This window comes from Oncorhynchus clarkii, chromosome 32, assembly GCF_045791955.1.
Source record: "Oncorhynchus clarkii lewisi isolate Uvic-CL-2024 chromosome 32, UVic_Ocla_1.0, whole genome shotgun sequence".
Lineage (NCBI taxonomy): Eukaryota > Metazoa > Chordata > Actinopteri > Salmoniformes > Salmonidae > Oncorhynchus > Oncorhynchus clarkii.
Window position 1 is genome coordinate 14943638 of NC_092178.1, and position 23224 is coordinate 14966861.

Sequence of the window (23224 nt, forward strand, 5' to 3'; positions counted from 1 at the left end):
GAGAGACAGAGAGAGAGAGAGAGAGAGACACACATAGAGAGACACAGAGAGATAGAGACAAAGAGAGAGTCACAGACACACACAGAGAGACAGAGAGAGACACAGAGAGACACGGAGAGAGAGAGACACAGCGAGAGACACAGAGAGACACAGAGAGAGAGAGAGAGAGAGAGAGAGAGAGACACAGAGAGAGCGAAATGTAAAAAGGACAGGGAAAGGGGCAGATAAAGAGGGGGAAGATAAAATAAGAGGGCAGTAGAGGGAGGATACAGGAGACGTAAAGTTAGAATTGACAGGGGTCAGAACTGAGAACATTGCTTTAGATTCATGACTAATGGTGACACATTTTTAGGGCTTAATTATAATAACTGGAAGTGTATTAATGTTTTGCACACACTGAAGTTCAAGTGATCAATGTAATTTACTGATTGTTGTCCACCGTTGTGAAGACATTTTTCTAAATTACAAAAGGGACAAGGAAGCCAACAGTCAACAGAGAACGTTTGAAGAATAACAAATAAATAAGAAGCTATGCTGTATACTCTAATTCCCTGAGAGAGACTGAACAAGTGGAACAAGAGACTTGGCAAAGAGAATGGGAAAAGAAAGAGAAAGAGAGGGGGGGGGGGGGTAGAAGGAGAGAGAGAGAGGGGGGCAGAAGGAGAGAGAGAGAGGGGGGGGCAGAAGGAGAGAGAGAGAGGGGGGCAGAAGGAGAGAGAGAGATGGGGGTAGAAGGAGAGAGAGGGGGGGGCAGAAGGAGAGAGAGAGATGGGGTAGAAGGAGAGAGAGGGGGGGGGGCAGAAGGAGAGAGAGAGATGGGGTAGAAGGAGAGAGGGGGGGGGGGGCAGAAGGAGAGAGAGAGATGGGGGTAGAAGGAGAGAGGGGGGGGCAGAAGGAGAGAGAGAGATGGGGTAGAAGGAGAGAGAGAGGGGGGGGCAGAAGGAGAGAGAGAGGGGGGGGGCAGAAGGAGAGAGAGAGATGGGGGTAGAAGGAGAGAGAGGGGGGGCAGAAGGAGAGAGAGAGATGGGGGTAGAAGGAGAGAGAGGGGGGGGGCAGAAGGAGAGAGAGAGATGGGGTAGAAGGAGAGAGAGAGATGGGGTAGAAGGAGAGAGAGAGATGGGGGTAGAAGGAGAGAGGGGGGGCAGAAGGAGAGAGAGAGATGGGGGTAGAAGGAGAGAGAGGGGGGGGCAGAAGGAGAGAGAGAGATGGGGGTAGAAGGAGAGAGAGAGATGGGGGTAGAAGGAGAGAGAGAGGGGGGGCAGAAGGAGAGAGAGAGGGGGGGCAGAAGGAGAGAGAGAGATGCGGGTAGAAGGAGAGAGGGGGGGACAGAAGGAGAGAGAGAGAGGGGAGCAGAAGGAGGGAGAGGGGGGGGAGAGAGAGAGAGAGAGAGTTGGGGGGTGCGACAGAAGGAGAGAGAGAGAGGGGGCAGAAGGAGGGAGAGAGAGGGAATGAAGGGGAGGAACAAGAGACCTTTTAAGGCTACAGAGCACTGAAACATATCCATCTTTAGTCAGGAGGAACCAGGGGGGAGTGAATACTGACCAGTCTGAATGGACTCGTTAGGTGGATATTAAAACATGACCACATTAAAATGTTTGAGATCCACTGATATAGAGCATTCCTACTGTCTGTGTTGTGCTGTGGGAATGTGTGTGTGTGCCAAGACCCCCAGAAATAACTAGCAGCCACACATAGTACAGTACAGTAATACGCTGTGCCCCAAATGGCACGCTATTCCCCATATAGTTCACTATTGGTCCGTAGAGTTCTGGTCAAAAGTAGTGCACTATGTAGGGAATAGGGTGCCATTTGGGCCATATAATCTGATAGGCCTACTGTATAACATGCTGTATGGAAGAGTGTGTGATGTAGCTGTACATTGTCATGGTAACACCTCTTTAAGCCAACTGTGTATAATATGTTTAGGGCCTGCCAGCCATAGTTCAATAGAAGACTTGTTGTAAACATTCATTATAAAAATCTATGCATTCATAATGAGTGACATAATCACACAGGTTGGTCACATACAGTGCTATCTAAAGGAAGATGATGACTTAACTTCTTATCCTCAACCTCAGATACTATGAACCCTAATGACTGGTCTCTCTCACACAGCTCTACCTATACACCTAAAACTAGAGAGTCTGCTGTATCGGTGGTCCTGTTTTAGGGACTCCCTGTCACGCCCCAGTCAGACAGAAAATTACCACCAAAACACGCAGAGCGATGAGACGACCCCAGCCAGATCATTAGGAAGACGACCCCAGCCAGATCATTAGGAAGACGACCCCAGCCAGATTGATAGGAAGACGACCCCAGCCAGATCATTAGGAAGACGACCCCAGCCAGATCATTAGGAAGACGACCCCAGCCAGATCGATAAGAAGACGACCCCAGCCAGATCATTAGGAAGACGACCCCAGCCAGATCATTAGGAGGACGACCCCAGCCAGATCATTAGGAAGACAACCCCAGCCAGATCATTAGGAAGACAACCCCAGCCAGATCATTAGGAAGACAACCCCAGCCAGATCGATAGGATGACGACCCCAGCCAGATCAATAGGAAGGCGACCCCAGCCAGATCAATAGGAAGGCGACCCCAGCCAGATCAATAGGAAGGCGACCCCAGCCAGATCGATAAGAAGACGACCCCAGCCAGATCATTAGGAAGACGACCCCAGCCAGATCATTAGGAAGACGACCCCAGCCAGATCATTAGGAAGACAACCCCAGCCAGATCATTAGAAAGAAGACCCCAGCCAGATTGATAGGAAGACGACCCCAGCCAGATTGATAGGAAGACGACCCCAGCCAGATCGATAGGAAGACGACCCCAGCCAGATTGATAGGAAGACGACCCCAGCCAGATCAATAGGAAGACGACCCCAGCCAGATCAATAGGAAGACAACCCCAGCCAGATCGATAAGAAGACGACCCCAGCCAGATCGATAAGAAGACGACCCCAGACAGATCATTAGGAAGACGACCCCAGCCAGATCATTAGGAGGACGACCCCAGCCAGATCATTAGGAGGACGACCCCAGCCAGATCATTAGGAAGACGACCCCAGCCAGATCATTAGGAAGACAACCCCAGCCAGATCATTAGGAAGACAACCCCAGCCAGATCGATAGGAAGACGACCCCAGCCAGATCAATAGGAAGACGACCCCAGCCAGATCAATAGGAAGACGACTCCAGCCAGATCAATAGGAAGGCGACCCCAGCCAGATCAATAGGAAGACTACTCCAGCCAGACCAATAAGACGACGACTACAGCCAGACCAATAGGAAGACGACTACAGCCAGACCAATAGGAAGACGACCCCTGCCAGACCAATAAGAAGACGACTACAGCCAGACCAATAGGAAGACGACCCCAGCCAGACCAATAAGAAGACGACTACATCCAGACCAATAGGAAGACAACCACAGAGCCAAATAAATGAGATAGCTACTGAAAGAGTGAGGTGTCAGCAACAGACATGGCCTCGACTAGGCAAAGAGGAATCAGGAGTTATTATCACGGCCAACTGCTTATTTACCAGAAGCCTCCGTAGCAGATCCTATCATGACCAAAAAAGCCTGGACTTATCAGACACGAACGCTTCTCTCACACATGGTGATAGATAAATAAGCATTAACAAACACAAATGCAGATATTCACAGACCACAGGAGGCTGGTGAGTGTAGGACGTCTCATAATAATGGCTGAAATGTAGTGGTATCAAACACATGGTTTTACCATTCCAGTCATTCCGTTCTAACAATTACTATAAGCCTGTCCTACCCAGTTAAGATGCCACTAGCCACCTGTGCCACAGACACTTCACACACTACACATTGAAAAACAAATGGATGCACGTGTAACTGATGTGAAATGGCGCGCTAGTTAGCGGTGGTGCGCGCTAATAGCATTTCAATTGGTGACGTCACTCGCTCTGAGACCTTGAAGTAGTTCTTCCCCTTGCTTTGCAAAGGCTGTGGCTTTTGTGGTGCGATGGGTAACGATGCTTTGTGGGAGGCAGTTGTTGATGTGTGCAGAGGGTCCCTGGTTCGAGCCAAGGTTGGGGCGAGGAGAGGGACGGAAGCTATACTGTTACACATGGACAAAGCTTTCGCAGAAACTCAAGCAGATGTTGAACTGCATGTTAGTAGTGTAGTGTTAGCCATGACTGCTATGATATTGTTGTAAGGAGATCACAATGGGGAGGAGGAAGAGATAAGGACAGTTGGGGCTGACCAGAGCAGAGGGGAGAGGGGGGCACACTGAGGGAGAGGGACAAGGAGAGTGTTTGGTTATCTTGGAACAGAAGTACTGTCCTCCACCCAAAACCCTGTGTGTTGCTGGTTTTTTTAATCACTTTGGTACTATTTTCACAAGTATGTGGTAAAATATCTTAGTACAAAACTGAAAACAGATCATGAAAAAGGCTTCTTCTTTAAAAAAATAACTTTAAGCACATTTTCAACAATCAAAATCCCTCAGTAACATTTTCAGTAACATAATTCTCTTCTCAGTTATTTAAATACATTTGACAATCAAATAATCCAACTGCGCTTACTCACTAAACCGTTTGGTAAACTTATAGGTTTTAAACTGGTTTGTCTACTATATATACTGTAGGTTTTAAACTGGTTTGTCTACAATATATGGATTTAAGAACTACATAAATAAAATGTGTGTTTGTAAATTAAAATGACATGTATGATACATGATAACCATACATAATGACTACTGTAAATTATAAACATCTAATGACATAATGACTACTGTAAATTATAAACATCTAATGACATAATGACTACTGTAAATTATAAACATCTAATGACATAATGACTACTGTAAATTATAAACATTTAATGACATAATGACTACTGTAAATTATAAACATCTAATGACATAATGACTACTGTAAATTATAAACATCTAATGACATGTATGATACATGATAACCATACATAATGACTACTGTAAATTATAAACATCTAATGACATAATGACTACTGTAAATTATAAACATCTAATGACATAATGACTACTGTAAATTATAAACATCTAATGACATAATGACTACTGTAAATTATAAACATCTAATGACATAATGACTACTGTAAATTATAAACATCTAATGACATAATGACTACTGTAAATTATAAACATCTAATGACATAATGACTACTGTAAATTATAACCATCTAAATGACATGTATGATACATGATAACCATACATAATGACTACTGTAAATTATAAACATCTAATGACATGTATGATACATGATAACCATACATAATGACTACTGTAAATTATAACCATCTAAATGACATGTATGATACATGATAACCATACATAATGACTACTGTAAATTATAAACATCTAATGACATGTATGATACATGATAACCATACATAATGACTACTGTAAATTATAAACATCTAATGACATGTATGATACATAATAACCATACATAATGACTACTGTAAATTATAAACATCTAATGACATGTATGATACATGATAACCATACATAATGACTACTGTAAATTATAAACATCTAATGACATGTATGATACATGATAACCATACATAATGACTACTGGTTATTGCTGATGGAGTTCACATAGTGGTACAGATAGACAGCAAGGGAGAAAGAAATCAAAGAGCTAGTGGACAAGGGGCCCGTCAGAGAGGTGGGCATGGACCCTGTCAAAGAGGTCAAAGAGGTGGGCATGGACCCTGTCAAAGAGGTCAAAGAGGTGGGCATGGACCCTGTCAAAGAGGTCAAAGAGGTGGGCATGGACCCTGTCAAAGAGGTCAGAGAGGTGGGCATGGACCCTGTCAAAGAGGTCAGAGGTGGGCATGGACCCTGTCAAAGAGGTCAAAGTGGTGGGCATGGACCCTGTCAAAGAGGTCAGAGAGGTGGGCATGGACCCTGTCAAAGAGGTCAAAGAGGTGGGCATGGACCCTGTCAAAGAGGTCAGAGAGGTGGGCATGGACCCTGTCAGAGAGGTCAAAGAGGTGGGCATGGACCCTGTCAAAGAGGTCAAAGAGGTGGGCATGGACCCTGTCAAAGAGGTCAAAGAGGTGGGCATGGACCCTGTCAAAGAGGTCAGAGAGGTGGGCATGGACCCTGTCAGAGAGGTGAGCATGGACCCTGTCAGAGAGGTGGGCATGGACCCTGTCAAAGAGATCAGAGAGGTGGGCATGGACCCTGTCAGAGAGGTGAGCATGGACCCTGTCAGAGAGGTGGGCATGGGCCCTGTCAAAGAGGTCAGAGAGGTGGGCATGGACCCTGTCAAAGAGGTCAAAGAGGTGGGCATGGACCCTGTCAAAGAGGTCAGAGAGGTGGGCATGGACCCTGTCAAAGAGGTCAGAGAGGTTTGCATGGACCCTGTCAAAGAGGTCAGAAAGGTGGGCATGGACCCTGTCAAAGAGGTCAAAGAGGTGGGAGTGGACCCTGTCAGAGAGGTGGGCATGGACCCTGTCAAAGAGGTCAAAGAGGTGGGCATGGGCCCTGTCAAAGAGGTCAGAGAGGTGGGCATGGACCCTGTCAAATAGGTCAGAGAGGTGGGCATGGACCCTGTCAAAGAGGTTAGAGAGGTGGGCATGGACCCTGTCAGAGAGGTCAAAGAGGTGGACATGGACCCTGTCAAAGAGGTCAAAGAGGTGGGCATGGACCCTGTCAAAGAGGTCAGAGAGGTGGGCATGGACCCTGTCAAAGAGGTCAGAGAGGTGGGCATGGACCCTGTCAAAGAGGTCAAAGAGGTGGGCATGGACCCTGTCAAAGAGGTCAGAGAGGTGGACATGGACCCTGTCAAAGAGGTCAGAGAGGTTTGCATGGACCCTGTCAAAGAGGTCAGAGTGGTGGGCATGGACCCTATCAACGAGGTCAGAGAGGTGGGCATGGACCCTGTCAAAGAGGTCAGAGAGGTGGGCATGGACCCTGTCAAAGAGGTCAGAGAGGTGGGCATGGGCCCTGTCAAAGACGTGGGCATGGACCCTGTCAAAGAGGTGGGCATGGACCCTGTCAAAGAGGTCAGAGAGGTGGACATGGACCCTGTCAAAGAGGTGGGCATGGACCCTGTCAAAGAGGTCAGAGAGGTGGGCATTGACCCTGTCAAAGAGGTCAAAGAGGTGGGCATGGACCCTGTCAAAGAGGTCAGAGAGGTGGGCATGGACCCTGTCAAAGAGGTCAGAGAGGTGGACATGGGCCCTGTCAAAGAGGTGGGCATGGACCCTGTCAAAGAGGTGGGCATGGACCCTGTCAAAGAGGTCAAAGAGGTGGGCATGGACCCTGTCAAAGAGGTCAAAGAGGTGGACATGGGCCCTGTCAAAGAGATCAGAGAGGTGGGCATGGGCCCTGTCAAAGACGTGGGCATGGACCCTGTCAAAGAGGTCAAAGTGGTGGGCATGGACCCTGTCAAAGAGGTCAAAGAGGTGGGCATGGGCCCTGTCAAAGAGGTGGGCATGGACCCTGTCAAAGAGGTCAAAGAGGTGGGCATGGGCCCTGTCAAAGAGGTCAAAGAGGTGGGCATGGGCCCTGTCAGAGAGGTGGATATCAGAGAGAGGGAGGCAGACAGCAGGGAACTGTTGTGTCTAATGAAGTCCGGACCATCATCGGTGACCATGTGGTTAACACAGGCCTTACCATGGCAGAGGCAGCCAGATTAGAACATTTGAGGACATTTTGCCAAGAAAACCAGTAAGTCTGCAGAATATGGACTATGCTTTACCATTGCTTTTACAGTAAATTAATATCGTAATGCATGTCAATTCACAAAACATGTTACACTATTCTTACAGTATGATCTATTGACAGTATACTCTGTTCTACCCTCAGAAGACCCCATGGTGGTGGCCGTGTGCGGATAAAGTTCGGAACATCTAAAGCCCTGCATCACTATACCGAGAGCTTTGCCGTTTAAAATGACGTATCTGGGTGTTTTTGGAGCCTTTGTTCAGGGCCCTCATTATACATAACAAGGATGAAGAAGTGAAGAAATTGAAGAAATTGATATTTGTTTGGAAAAATAAAAATAAATAAACTCTTCCTTTAAATGCTGCACCATGCTGTACTGAAAGCAGGGTCTATTTTTACCATGGCTGTGCTTATTTAACTTCCAAATGTCTCTCTCAAAGGAGAGGAAGAGAGTGGGAGACACATTAGGTTAGACTGGACGTCTATAGGCTCCCCTTTACTAACTCTGCTCCTATCTGACCCATAGGTCTCCAACACACCCATCCACCACTCCAAGCAGGCTAAAGCAAACACTCAGTCTTTAAAAGATGTGTAACAGTATTTGAGCCCAGGTGTGCTATGTAGCCTACAGGAGGGACCAGATCAGGGGTCAGTAGGAATAGACTGGAGTTAGACTGGATTAGAGAAAAACCCACAGGATACTTTGCATGTGTGTGAAAATAAATATGATATGGATACATGAATTGTGGCAGACGCCAACCAGACACTCGCCTTTGCATCGGGGTTGTGAGAAACCGTTCTGGCAGATAGGTGAGGAATTCTACCTCCCCTCATCATGGAACTGTCCTCGAGCACTCACCCCAACCCACTACCTCCTCTGTTATATTCAGCTACTGTACATCCCCCAGACAGGAAAACCATCCATACCATACATACAAAAGTGATCAGGACTTGAATAGTCCATCTCGTAACACAATGAATGAAGGTCACTCCATTATTTAGTCCAATTGAAAAGCTACAGGTGAGAAGAAGTCAATGTATAAGTCAAATCAAAGAGTTAGGGGTCTATGAGATAGCCTGGCATTGTCGTTCTACATATTATTGTGTTAGAAAGAGGTTCAGGTGTATTCGTGTACTAGACATGATTTTGGAGATCAAAGTTCCTGCACACTTGGGCAGTTAGAGGAATTTCTGTCCCAATTATCTTTAATTGCAGCCGTCTTACTCAATGGGTGGTGTGGAGACACTGTTGGAGAGCTTGGCACAGACACCAACACAAAACACCAGCACACGCGATCCGTACACACACACACACACACACACACACACACACACACACACATAATATGGGGCTTGGGCCAAATACATTTTCAACTGTATGTCATGCTGCTATTCAAGAGCCAAATTGTCTTCAGTCTTATACTGTATCACAGACCAACCTACAGGTATTCTGCTGTCAATAGAACAGAGTATAGTAGTAGTAGTAAGGTACTAGTATAGTGGTACTAAAATAGAAGCAAAAAGACTAGAATGAGACAGGCCACTAGGTCTATGCTCTAGATTTCACCTAGTGGAATATCTCATTCTGGTCTTTTTAGATCTATTTCGAGTGATTTATCAATAAGGTAAACTACATTTCTGCTCTGGCATATAGAAATATATTTTCTAGAAACAAGCACAAAACCCTGAATAAGTCATCATTTTAATTTTACCTTCAGTTAAGAACAAATTCTTATTTACAATGACGGCCTACCAAAAGGCCTCCTGCGGAGACGGGGGCCTGGGATTAAAATAAATAAATAAATACAATATAAATATAGGATAAAACACACATCACAACAAGAGAGACAACACAACACTACATAAAGAGAGACCTAAGACAACAACATAGCAAGGCAGCAACACATGACAACACAGCAGGGTAGCAACACAACCTAACAACAACATGGTAGCATCACAACATGATAGCAGCACAAAACATGGTACAAACATTATTGGGCACAGACAACAGCACAAAGGTCAAGAAGATAGAGACAACAATACATCACACAAAGCAGCCACAACTGTCTGTAAGAGTGTCCATGATTGAGTCTTTGAATGAAGAGATAAAACTGTCCAGTTTGAGTGTTTGTTGAAGATCGTTCCAGTCGCTAGCTGCAGCGAACTGAAAAGACGAGAGACCCAGGGATGTGTGTGCTTTGGGGACCTTTAACAGAATGTGACTGGCAGAACGGGTGTTGTATGTGAAGGATGAGGGCTGCAGTAGATATCTCAGATAGGGGGTGTGAGGCCTAAGAGGGTTTTATAAATAAGCATCAACCAGTGGGTCTTGCCGTCGATGACCAGTTTACAGAGGAGTGCAGTGATGTGTCCTATAAGGAGCATTGGTGGCAAATCTGATGGCCGAATGGTAAGAACGTCTAGCCTCTCGAGAGCACCCTTACCTGCCGATCTATATATTATGTCTCCATAATCTAGCATGGGTAGGATGGTCATCTGAATCAGGGTTAGTTTGGCAGCTGGGGTGAAAGAGGAGCGATTTCGATAGAGGAAACCAAGTTTAGATTTAACTTTAGCCTGTAGCTTTTGATATGTGCTGAGAGAAGGACAGTGCACCGTCTAGCCATACTCCCAAGTACTTGTATGAGGTGACTACCTCAAACTCTAAACCCTCAGAGGTAGTAGCATGAGCGGAAGAGATACTCTGAATGATCGGCTATGAAAAGCCAACTGACATTTATTCCTGAGGTGCTGACCTGTTGCACCCTCGACAACCACTGTGATTATTATTATTTGACCCTGCTGGTCATCTATGAACATTTGAACATCTTGGCCATGTTCTGTTATAATCTCCACCCGGCACAGCCAGAAGAGGACTGGCCACCCCACATAGCCTGGTTCCTCTCTAGGTTTCTTCCTAGGTTCTGGCCTTTCTAGGGAGTTTTTCCTTGCCACCGTGCTTCTACACCTGCATTGCTTGCTGTTTGGGGTTTTAGGCTGGGTTTCTGTACAGCACATTGTGACATCAGCTGATGTAAGAAGGGCTTTATAAATGAATTTGATTGATTGATTGATAGTAACACCTGTGGGAAGAGGGACATTTTTCTTACCAAACCACATGATATTTGTTTTGGAGGTGTTCAGAACAAGGTTAAGGGTAGATAGAGAAAGCTTGTTGACACTGAGACAGCTTTGTTGTAGAGTATTTAACACAAAATCCGGAGAGGGGCCAGCTGAATATAAGACTGTATTGTCTGCATATAAATGGATGAGAGAGCTTCCTACTGCCTGAGCTATGTTGTTGATATAAATTGAGAAGAGCGTGGGGCCTAGGATTGGGGTACTCCCTTGGTGACAGGCTGTGGCTGAGACAGCAGATCTTCTGACTTTATACACTGCACTCTTTGAGAGGTAGTTAGCAAACCAGGCCAAAGACCCCTCAGAGACAACAATACTCCTTAGCCGGCCCACAAGAATGGAATGGTCTACCGTATCAAAAACTTTGGCCAAGTCTATAAAAATAGCAACACAATATTGCTTAGAATCAAGGGCAATAGGGACATCATTGAGGACCTTTAAGGTTGCAGTGACACATCCATAACCTGAGCGGAAACCAGATTGCACACCGGAGAGAATACTATAGACATCAAGAAAACCAGTCAGTTGATTATGACATGTTTTTCCAACACTTTTGATAAACAGGGCACAACCAGTGCTGCTATAGCATTAGGTTAGAGTAATGCACAGCTGAGCTGTGATTATCTTCTGGAAGGTTTATACAGCATTGGGTCTCTAATGCCTATCAAACACATAAGCCCCAGTCTGAATGAACATACTCAGCTTGGCCTGTGCAGTATATTGGTTAACTAAATTATACCTGGGATGTTACTGTAGTTTAGCCTGTATTAATGAACTAAATCCTAGCTGGGATGTTACTGTAGTTTATTCTGTATTAATGAACTAAATCCTACCTGGGATGCTACTGTAGTTTAGCCTGTATTAGTTAACTAAACCCAAACTGGGATGGTACTGTAGTTTAGCCTGTACTGGTTAACTAAATCCTAGCTGGAGTGTTACTGTAGTTTAGCCGGTATTACCATCTGTATAACTATCACCAAGCTTCTGAATTACTACATGTAGTTCACTACTCCCCAACACTGGGAGAGCAGAGGGAGAGGAACATATGGAGGAAAGGAGGAGAAGAGGAGGAGAGTTGCCAGACACTGGGGATTTGAAGAATGTGTTGTTCCCATCTAGCCCTTGTAGAGGTAACCCATCCTACCCCTGTCTCTAGCCCCAAAAAGCCCACTGTTACCCAATATTGCGCAATGTTTCCCAATGTTGCCAAATGCTCAGTGTTGTTTTGCAGGGTGATGTGCAACCATATCGAGCGGTTGCTTTTATTCTGTTGCTTGTTTGATAAGATGCAATACTCTTTCATTTCATGAAGGCGACAGCTACATTAAACCAAATGAATGGACAGTGGTCCCAAAACTCTCCATGGAGAATGTGGGTCTGTCTGTGGTACAACCAGAAAGGTCACGTCATCAGATCAAAGTGTTTGAAGGAGTGATCACTGTTTGAACAGAGAGACGTAAAGAAAGGGGAGTGAGAGGGGAGAGGTAGAGACAGAGATACGCAGTGCCTTAGGAAAGTACTCAGACCTCTGGACCTTTTCCACATTTTCTTACGTTACAGTCTTATTCTAAAATAAAATAAAAATCCCCTCCATGTACACACAATTCCCCATAATGACGAAGCAAAAACAGGGTTTTAGAAATTGTTGCTAATTTATAACATATAAAAAACTTAAATATCACATAAGTATTCAGACCCCTTGGTCAGTACTTTGTTGAAGCACCTTTGGCAGCGATTACAGCATTGAGTCTTCTTGGGTATGATGCTACAAGCTTGCCACACCTGTATTTGGGGAGTTTCTCCCATTCTTCTCTGCAGATCCTCTCAAGCTCTGCCAGGTTGGATGGGGAGCGTTGCTGCACAGCTATTTTCAGGTCTCTACAAAGATGTTCGATCGGGTTCAAGTCCGGGGTCTGGCTGGGTCACTGAAAGACATTCAGAGACTTGTCCCGAAGCCACTCCTGCGTTGTCTTGGCCGTGTGCTTAGGGTCGTTGTCCTGTTGGAAGGTGAACCATCGCCCCAGTCTGAGGTCCTGAGTGCTCTGGAGCAGGTTTTCATCAAGAATCTCTCTGTACTTTGATCCATTCCTCTTTTCATCCCCGTCAATGAAAACCATCCCCACAGCATGATGCCACCACCATGCTTCACCGTAGGGATGGTGCCAGGTTTCCTCCAGATGTGATGCTTGGCATTCTTGGTTTCATCAGACCAGAGAATCTGGTTTCTCATGGTCTGAGAGTCTTTAGATGCCTTTTGGCAAACTCCAAGCGGGCTGTCATGTGCCTTTTACTGAGGAGTGGCTTCCTTCTGGCCACTCTACCACAAAGGCCTGATTGGTGGAGTGCCGCAGAGATGGTTGTCCTTCTGGATGGTTCTCCCATCTCCACAGAGGAACTCTAGAGCTCCGTCAGAGTGACCATCAGGTTCTTGGTCACCTCCCTGACCAAGGCCCTTCTCCCCTGATTGCTCAGTTTGTCAAGGCGGTCCACTGTGTTCTTGGGGACATTCAATGCTGCAGATTTTTTTTTTCACCCTTCCCCAGATCTGTGCTTTGACCTAATCCTGTCTCGGAGCTCTACGGACAATTACTTCAACCTCATGGCTTGGTTTTTGCTCTGACGTGCACTGTCAACTGTGGGACCTTATATAGACACCTTTCCAAATCATGTCCACATCAATTGAATTTACCACAGGTGGACTCCAATCAAGTTGTAGAAAGGATGATCAATGGAAACAGGATGCACCTGAGCTCAATTTCGAGTCTCATACCAAAGGGTCTGAATACTTATTTTAAATAAGGTATTTCTGTTTTTTATTTTTCATACATTTGGCAAAATTTCACAAAATAACTGTTTTTGCTTCGTCATTATGGGGTATTGTATGTAGATTTCTGAGGACTTAAAAAAATGGAATCCATTTTAGAATAAGGCTGTAACCTAACATAATGTGGGAAAAATCAAGGGGCCTGAATACTTTCTGAATGCACTGTACAGGGAGAAAAGAGAGGAAGAGGTTAGAGACACGTACCATAAGTTGCAGTTCTCTTTGTATGTCTGTCCTGAGAGGAATTTGTGGCTGTTCCTTTCACAGGTGTCTGGAAGGAAACAAAGGAAGGAAATTCAGAAAGATGCTGACAGCCGATAGGATCACATTAATGATAACTTTTTAGTCCAGTTGTGGCAGAAGATCTGAGAGGCTGACTCATACAGATTCCTCCACTATATCTTCTCACCACGCTCCCATGTATACACACACACACTCTACACACACACTCTACACTACACACTATACACTATACACTATACACACACACTACACACTCTACACTACACACTCTACACTACACACACACTATACACTACACACTCTCTACACTACACACACTCTACACTACACACTCTCTACACTACACACACTCTACAATACACACTCCACACACTCTACACTACACACTCCACACACTCTACACTACACACACTCTACAATACACACTCCACACACTCTACACTACACACACTCTACAATACACACTCTACACTACACACACTCTACACTACACACTCCACACACTCTACACACACGCTCTACACTACACACACACTCTACACTACACACACACTCTACACTACACACACACTCTACACTACACACACTCTACAATACACACACTCTACAATACACACTCCACACTACACACACACACACACACTCTACACACACGCTCTACACACACGCTCTACACTACACACACACTCTACACTACACACACTCTACAATCCACACTCCACACTACACACACACACTCTACACTACACACACACACTCTACAGTACACACACACACTCTACAGTACACATCCACACACTCTACAATACACATCCACACACTCTACACTACACAGCCACACACTCTACACTACACATCCACACACTCTACACTACACACTCTACACACACTCTACACTACACACACTCTACAATACACATTCCACACTACACACACAAACACACTCTACAATACACATCCACACACTCTACACTACACACACACACTCCGCACTGCAAACACACACTTCACACACTCTCTACACTACAGACACACACACTCCGCACTACAAACACACACTCCACACACTCTCTACACTACAGACACACACACTCCGCACTACAAACACACACTCTCTACACTACAGACACACACTCTACACTACACACACTTTTTAAAATTTAATTTTAGTAATGAGTGGATACATTTTCACAGACACACACATACACACTCCACACTACAGACACAGACAGACACAGACACACACTCTACACTCCAGACACTTCAGATACAGACACACACTCTACACCCCAGACACAGACACACACTCTACACTCCAGACACAGACACACACTCCACACTACAGACACACAAAGGCACACAGGTGTGTATTGAGAGAGTTAACAGTAACACCCTGGCTGTGAGGTGTAGTGGGAGAGTTAACAGTAACACCCTGGCTGTGAGGTGTGTAGTGAGAGAGTTAACAGTAACACCCTGGCTGTGAGGTGTGTAGTGAGAGAGTTAACAGTAACACCCTGGCTGTGAGGTGTAGTGAGAGAGTTAACAGTAACACCCTGGCTGTGAGGTGTGTAGTGAGAGAGTTAACAGTAACACCCTGGCTGTGAGGTGTGTAGTGAGAGAGTTAACAGTAACACCCTGGCTGTGAGGTGTGTAGTAGTGTGTGTGGGGTTTGGGGAACCCTGAGCTGCACTAATCTTCTGTTGGAATGTCCTGTTGGCTTCTGTCCTCTGTGTCCCAGGGCTAACAGGTCCTCATCATGCCTTAACAAGCTTAATTACACACACACTTAATGAAAACCCTGCCACCTCCAGGGGGTTCCAGGGGACAGGGGCGCCACTCTACCTCACACATCCCACCCCTCACTGGGCAAAGACAAAACCACACACACCCGTGTGGCCTCCGAGGATGGGGTCAATTTAAATTCCATCTAGACCTCATCAGTATAGGATTAGACATTCCGTGGAGTTTGAATCCAAAACGTATAATCCATGTATTATCCTCATGGTCCTTTTTTCCACGTTTTCTCAGCACTATTTCCTTTCCAATGTCTTTTGTCATTTTCAAAGGTTTACAGGGTCATTCCAATGTTCAGTTGAAGTCCTAGACTGACTGGGACAGATATCTACACCATCTCTGCTGACCTCTTCCCTCTAACACTCCCCTTGTGTAGGAGGAGGGTCAGAAGCCAACGCTGTGTTGGGCCCTGCAGGAGACTGCTGTGTGATTTATGGTAGTAACACTGTAACACTCCAGAAGCTACTCCTCCTTCAGCTAGCTAGCTAGCTAGCTAGCTGTCTGTCTGTCTGTCTGTCTGTCTGTCTGTCTGTCTGTCTGTCTAACTCTAAAAGTCTAAGCCGTTGGGGTGGCGGGGGGCTAACATATGGAATTGTTTTAAGATGGTGATACCATGGATCATTAACACGACACTACACACTCCACACACAGACACACAGACACACAAAGGCACGCAGGCATGAGGGGCACACACGGGCATGCTCAAACGCCAGCAGGAGAGGGAAAGCACCCAAGCTACCAGCCATGCAGGCACCCACGTGTCCACAAACACACACCACACACAGAGTGTGTAGTGAGAGAGTTAACAGTAACACCCTGGCTGTGAGGGGTGTAGTGAGAGAGTTAACAGTAACACCCTGGCTGTGAGGTGTGTAGTGAGAGAGTTAACAGTAACACCCTGGCTGTGAGGTGTAGTGAGAGAGTTAACAGTAACACCCTGGCTGTGAGGTGTAGTGAGAGAGTTAACAGTAACACCCTGGCTGTGAGGTGTAGTGAGAGAGTTAACAGTAACATCCTGGCTGTGAGGTGTAGTGAGAGAGTTAACAGTAACACCCTGGCTGTGAGGTGTAGTGAGAGAGTTAACAGTAACACCCTGGCTGTGAGGTGTGTAGTGAGAGAGTTAACAGTAACATCCTGGCTGTGAGGTGTGTAGTGAGAGAGTTAACAGTAACACCCTGGCTGTGAGGTGTGTAGTGAGAGAGTTAACAGTAACACCCTGGCTGTGACGTGTAGTGAGAGAGTTAACAGTAACACCCTGGCTGTGAGGTGTGTAGTGAGAGAGTTAACAGTAAGACCCTGGCTGTGAGGTGTAGTGAGAGAGTTAACAAAAGGTTTTGAAGTGTTTGTCCTATATCTAGGAGACATAAGAAAGCTCTGAAAATATTGTATTTTTTTGGGACACATATTTAACCCGTTATTTTTGTTGGCACAAAACGATCTCCATACTTCCATTGATTTGTATGAGTTACCTTCAGACGAGTCCTGGGGCACGTAGAGCAACATATTGGTTTGTATGGGTTACCTTCAGACGAGTCCCGGGGCACGTAGAGCAACATATTGGTTTGTAGCCTACACGGTTTCAGACGCCACAGTACAGACACTTGGCACATCAGCGTTACCGACTTCAGACGAGTCCCATGACACTACAGACGTTTTCGTGAGAAGAACCATTTTCGGGATGTCTCATAGTCTGACAAACACAGCCGTAGCTGCAGATACGGTGGGCCGACATCGGCAGATGTGGTCGATTGAGACGCAGCCCATGCAAAAAATAGATATCTCCAGCTTTTAAACTGAATGGATTTTGATGGGGATTTGTTTATTATGTTTCTTACAGTATATTAACTCACGAGTGTATCGAGAAACTCTTCTTAACTCCATCACTACTCCATAATGGTTCTGTGTAGTGGGAACTAGGAGAGGTGAACCTAACCCTAAACCTAACCCTAACCCTTAACTTGAGCTAATGGTTCTGTGTAGTGGGAACTAGGAGAGGTGAACCTAACCCTAAACCTAACCCTAACCCTTAACTTGAGCTAATGGTTCTGTGGAGTGGGCACTAGGAGAGGTGAACCTAACCCTAAACCTAACCCTAACCCTTAACTTGAGCTAATGGTTCTGTGGAGTGTGATCTATGAGAGATGACCTAACCCTAACCCTTAACTTGAGCTAATGGTTCTGTGGAGTGTGATCTATGAGAGATGACCTAACCCTAACCCTTAACTTGAGCTAATGGTTCTGTGGAGTGTGATCTATGAGAGATGACCTAACCCTAACCCTTAACTTGAGCTAATGGTTCTGTGGAGTGTGATCTATGAGAGATGACCTAACCCTAACCCTTAACTTGAGCTAATGGTTCTGTGGAGTGTGATCTATGAGAGATGACCTAACCCTAACCCTTAACTTGAGCTAATGGTTCTGTGGAGTGTGATCTATGAGAGATGACCTAACCCTAACCCTTAACTTGAGCTAATGGTTCTGTGGAGTGCGATCTATGAGAGATGACCTAACCCTAACCCTTAACTTGAGCTAATGGTTCTGTGGAGTGTGATCTATGAGAGATGACCTAACCCTTAACTTGAGCTAATGGTTCTGTGGAGTGCGATCTATGAGAGATGACCTAACCCTTAACTTGAGCTAATGGTTCTGTGTAGTGGGAACTAGGAGAGGTGAACCTAACCCTAAACCTAACCCTTTACTTGAGCTAATGGTTCTGTGGAGTGGGAACTAGTGTAACCGATGTGAAATGGCTAGCTAGTTAGCGGGGTGCACGCTAATAGCGTTTCAATCGGTGACGTCGCTCGCTCTGAGACCTTGAAGTAGTTGTTAACCTTGCTCTGCAAGAGCCGCAGCTTTTGTGGCGCGATGGGTAACGATGCTTCGTGGGAGGCTGTTGTTGATGTGTGCAGAAGGTCCCTGATTCGAGCCCAGGTTGGGGCGAGGAGAGGGGCGGAAGCTATACTGTTACATTGATGCTGTTGACCCGGATCACTGGTTGTTGTGGAAAAGGAGGAGGTCAAAAGTGGGGTGAGTGTATGATTTGAATGAAATGGTTTTGGAATTTATCCTACAGTTTGTCTGATAAGGTGAGCTGAGAGATGGGAAAGAGCAAGTGAGGTAGAGAGAGTGAGAAATGAAGGTGTCACTCCTTTCTCTTTCCCCCGTCTCCCACAGGCTAAGGTGTGTTTATGTCCCTCTTTGGGAAACGCAACCTCCCTGTCATCTAGCGAGCACATACCTACCTCGACCTGTCCCTACTTCCTGTCCCGTTCCCGTCGCCTATCTCTCCCTCTCTCTGCATAGTGTGCATTCTTTCTCCTGACCTCCGACCTCCCCCTCCATCTGTCTCAGACTAATAAGAAGACTACTGTTCCTGGTCTCTTCTCAGGTTGGGCCCTGCTGCCAGCAGAACATTTTACACCTCCACAACGACTAGCAGAGTTATAGTGTAGGTGAAGCATGTTTATACTGTGAAAGCAGAGAAAGTGATCCCACTAATCTCTTTTGACTCATCACATACACTGCTGCTTCTGTCTATTTTCTATCCTGTTAACTAGTCACTTTATCCCTACCTATATGTACACATCTACCTAAATTACCTCGTACCCCTGCACATCGACTAGGTACTGGTCCTCTATGTATATAGCCAAGTCGTTACTCATTGTGTATTTATTCTTTGAGTTAATAGAAAAATAAGATTTCTCTTTTTTTCTTTCTGCATTTTTGGGAAGCGTCCGTAAGCACTTCCCTGTTAGACTACACCTGTTGTTTGTGAAGCATGTGACAAATAATATTTTATTTTACCACAGTGTGCTAAGGTTTCACAGGCCAATGGGACCTCCTACCTAATGTACTGTGACAGTTGAAACATAACTTTGCCTGTGCGTAGGATTAGCAGTTGGTAGTTGCCATTCATTCAGTAGTCCCATACACTCAGTGTGGGACCTGTATACTTTGGCTACTCTACAGGTCTCCACTGTACTGGGCCTTTCTGTTTGAATCCTAAGTGGCAGGCCCATACACACGCACACACCATACGACCCCCCCGCCGCCACACACCCTCCTCCCCACACACACCCTCTCACTTACCAATGAAAGGGGGTGAGATGCCCAGACAGTGGCCCCAGAAGTCAGGGCAGCAGTCTGAGATGGTTCGGTTACAGAACAGGTCACAGTAACAGATGGTGTCCAGGTAGGGCACCGTACACTGGTCGTCCCGGCCCGGGCAGCAGCCCCCTCTCCGCTCGCAGTACGACCCAAACGGGTCCCTGATTCCCCCCATGTGCAGCGGGCTCATCAGCTCCCTCTTGGTCCTCCTGGATGTGCCTCTGGCCGCCATACTCTCCGACACCACCAGGAGGAGCACCACTGCTATGGCCGCTAGAAGCTTCATTTCTACCCTGACAGAAGGGACAAAGAAGAACATCTGTTAGGATGCTATGAGCAGGTCATAAGTTATGTAGACACTGATAGAGTGTCAGGTCAGACATTTGTCAAAATCCTAATAGATTCATTCTATTACAGGGGCTGAGTCACTGGCTTACTGGTGCTCTTTCATGCCATTCCTAGGAGGGGTGCGTCACTTGAGTGGGTTGAGTCACTGATGTGATCTTCCTGTCTGGGTTGGCGCCCCCCCCTTGGGTTGTGCCGTGGCGGAGATCTTTGTGGGCTATACTCGGCCTTGTCTCAGGATGGTAAGCTGGTGGTTGAAGACATCCCTCTAGTGGTGTGGGGGCTGTGCTTTGGCAAAGTGGGTGGGGTTATATCCTTCCTGTTTGGCCCTGTCCGGGGGTGTCATCGGATGGGGCCAGAGTGTCTCCTGACCCCTCCTGTCTCAGCCTCCAGTATTTATGCTGCAGTAGTTTATGTGTCGGGGGGATAGGGTCAGTTTGTTATATCTGGAGTACTTCTCCTGTCTTATCCGGTGTCCTGTGTGAATTTATGTATGCTCTCTCTAATTCTCTCTTTCTTTCTCTATCTCGGGGGACCTGAGCCCTAGGACCATGCCTCAGGACTACCTGGCATGATGACTCCTTGCTGTCCCCAGTCCACCTGGCCGTGCTGCTGCTCCAGTTTCAACTGTTCTGCCTGTGATTATTATTATTTGACCATGCTGGTAATTTATGAACATTTGAACATCTTGGCCATGTTCTGTTATAATCTCCAACCGGCACAGCCAGAAGAGGACTGGCCACCCCTCATAGCCTGGTTCCTCTCTAGGTTTCTTCCTAGGTTCTGGCCTTTCTAGGGAGTTTTTCCTAGCCACCGTGCTTCTACACCTGCATTGCTTGCTGTTTGGGGTTTTAGGCTGGGTTTCTGTACAGCACTTTGAGATATCAGCTGATGTACGAAGGGCTATATAAATAAATTTGATTTTATTTGAATAAGATGACAGGCCTAGTCCTGCTTAGAGATCAACAAGTGAGATATGTAGGTCTAACAGTGTGATAATATATTCAAATCTAACAGCAAGCCCAAAAGTCACACTCAGTGGGTCATTTAACAGCTGGAGAGAGTTCTTAGGAAGATGGAAAGAGGAGAAGCTGGAGAAGGAGGAGAAGCTGGAGAAGGAGGAGGATGAGGAGAAGGAGGAGGCCTATATTATGTAGCTTTGACATACCTTGGATGATGAAGGTAATGAGAGGGCTGTCAACAATAACTAGGAATGCTGCATACTCCAAAACAGATGGGGCGTTTACATCTAACAGGTTAGGTCAAGATTTTAAGGGACCTCTCCACAAATCCTCACGCTACTCTTCAAAGAACTCTATAGCATTCACAGAATGTTCTACTGTATTTGAATTTGAACCGTGCAAATCTATACTTCACTATGATGAAGAGAAAGGTAAAGCTGCAAAGATTGAACTGCCCAATACTGTTACTGTATTTCAATGGTTTCAGGTCTGAGACATTACTAGACTGTGTCATTGTCCCAAATGACACCCTTTTCCCTATAAAGTGCACTACTTTTGACCAGGGACCATAGGAAGTAGTACACTTTATAGGGAATAGGGTGCAGCCCTGGTCAAAAGTAGTGCACTATGTAGAGAATAGGGTTACATTTGGGACAAAGCCTGTAAGCCTGCTATAAATATGGCTCTCTGGGGTCTCTTTGCACAATACGTTGTTCGATGCGGCCACACTAAAATAGCACTCAATGCAATACTTCACTGTTTATTAAAAAAGGGACATTCCACCACCGCTCAGTCCAAAAGGGGGGTTGTGACATAATTATCATCAACATGAGAATATAAAGCCATCACGTCATCATGGAAACAAACTTCCTGCTGTCTGTCAGAGCTAATTTGTCAATCTTCAGGAAATGTCCCAAAGGGCATGCCTCTTTCTCTCTCTATCCTGTCCTATACAGACCACGCCTCTCTCTATCCTGTCCTAAAAACCACGCCTCTCTATTCTGTCCTAAAAACCACGCCTCTCTATCCTGTCCTACAGACCAGGCCTCTCTCTCTATCCTGTCCTACAAACCAGGCCTCTCTCTCTATCCTGTCCTACAAACCACACATCTCTCTATCCTGTCCTACAAACCAGGCCTCTCTCTCTATCCTGTCCTACAGACCACGCCTCTCTCTCTATCCTGTCCTACAGAACACATCTCTCTCTATCTTGTCCTACAAACCACGCCTTTCTCTCTACCCTGTCCTACAGACCACACCTCTCTCTATCCTGTCCTACAAACCAGGCCTCCCTCTCTATCCTGTCCTACAGACCAGGCCTCTTTCTATCCTGTCCTACAAACAAGCCTCTCTCTATCATGTCCTACAAACCACGCCTCTCTATCATGTCCTACAAACCACGCCTCTCTATCCTGTCCTACAGACCACGCCTCTCTCTTTCCTGTTCTACACATGTACTATATATACAGTTGAAGTCGGAAGTTTACATACACCTTAGCCAAATACATTTAAACTCAGTTTTTCACAATTCCTGACATTTAATCAGAGTAAAAATTCCCTGTCTTAGGTCAGTTAGGATCACCAGTTTATTTTAAGAATGTGAAATGTCAGAATAATAGTAGAGAATGATTTATTTCAGCTTTTATTTATTTCATCACATTTCCATGGGGTCAAACATTCCCATACACTCAATTAGTATTTGGTAGCATTGCCTTTAAATTGTTTAACTTGGGTCAAACGTAGCCTTCCACAAGCTTCCCACAATAAGTTGGGTGAATTTTGGCCCATTCCTCCTGACAGAGCTGGTGTAACTGAGTCAGGTCTGTAGGCCTCCTTGCTCGCACAAACTTTTTCAGTTCTGCCCACAGATTTTCTATAGGATTGAGGTCAGGGCTTTGTGATGGCCACTCCAATACTTTGACTTTGTTGTCCTTAAGACATTTTGCCACAACTTTGGAAGTATACTTAGGGTCATTGTCCATTTGGAAGACCCATTTGCGACCAAGCTTTAACTTCCTGACTAATGTCTTGAGATGTTGCTTCAATATATTCACATCATTTTCCATCCTCATGATGCCATCTATTTTGTGAAGTGCACCAGTCCCTCCT

General features: G+C 45.8%; 1 protein-coding gene across 2 annotated transcripts in view; it reads right to left on the reverse strand.

Moving 5' to 3' along the window:
- The window catches only part of LOC139392166 (tubulointerstitial nephritis antigen-like), a 64089-nt gene that overhangs the window by 35246 nt on the left and 5619 nt on the right, over nucleotides 1-23224 (reverse strand). Inside the window, exons 2-3 of one of the 2 annotated variants that reach the window (XM_071139938.1) lie at nucleotides 19791-20101; nucleotides 13869-13935 (exon numbers count right to left, since the gene is read on the reverse strand). In XM_071139938.1, the coding sequence (XP_070996039.1) occupies nucleotides 13869-13935; nucleotides 19791-20101 (378 nt within the window). The remainder of the gene's footprint in view (nucleotides 1-13868; nucleotides 13936-19790; nucleotides 20102-23224) is intronic. The other variant, XM_071139939.1, reaches the window with a different exon arrangement.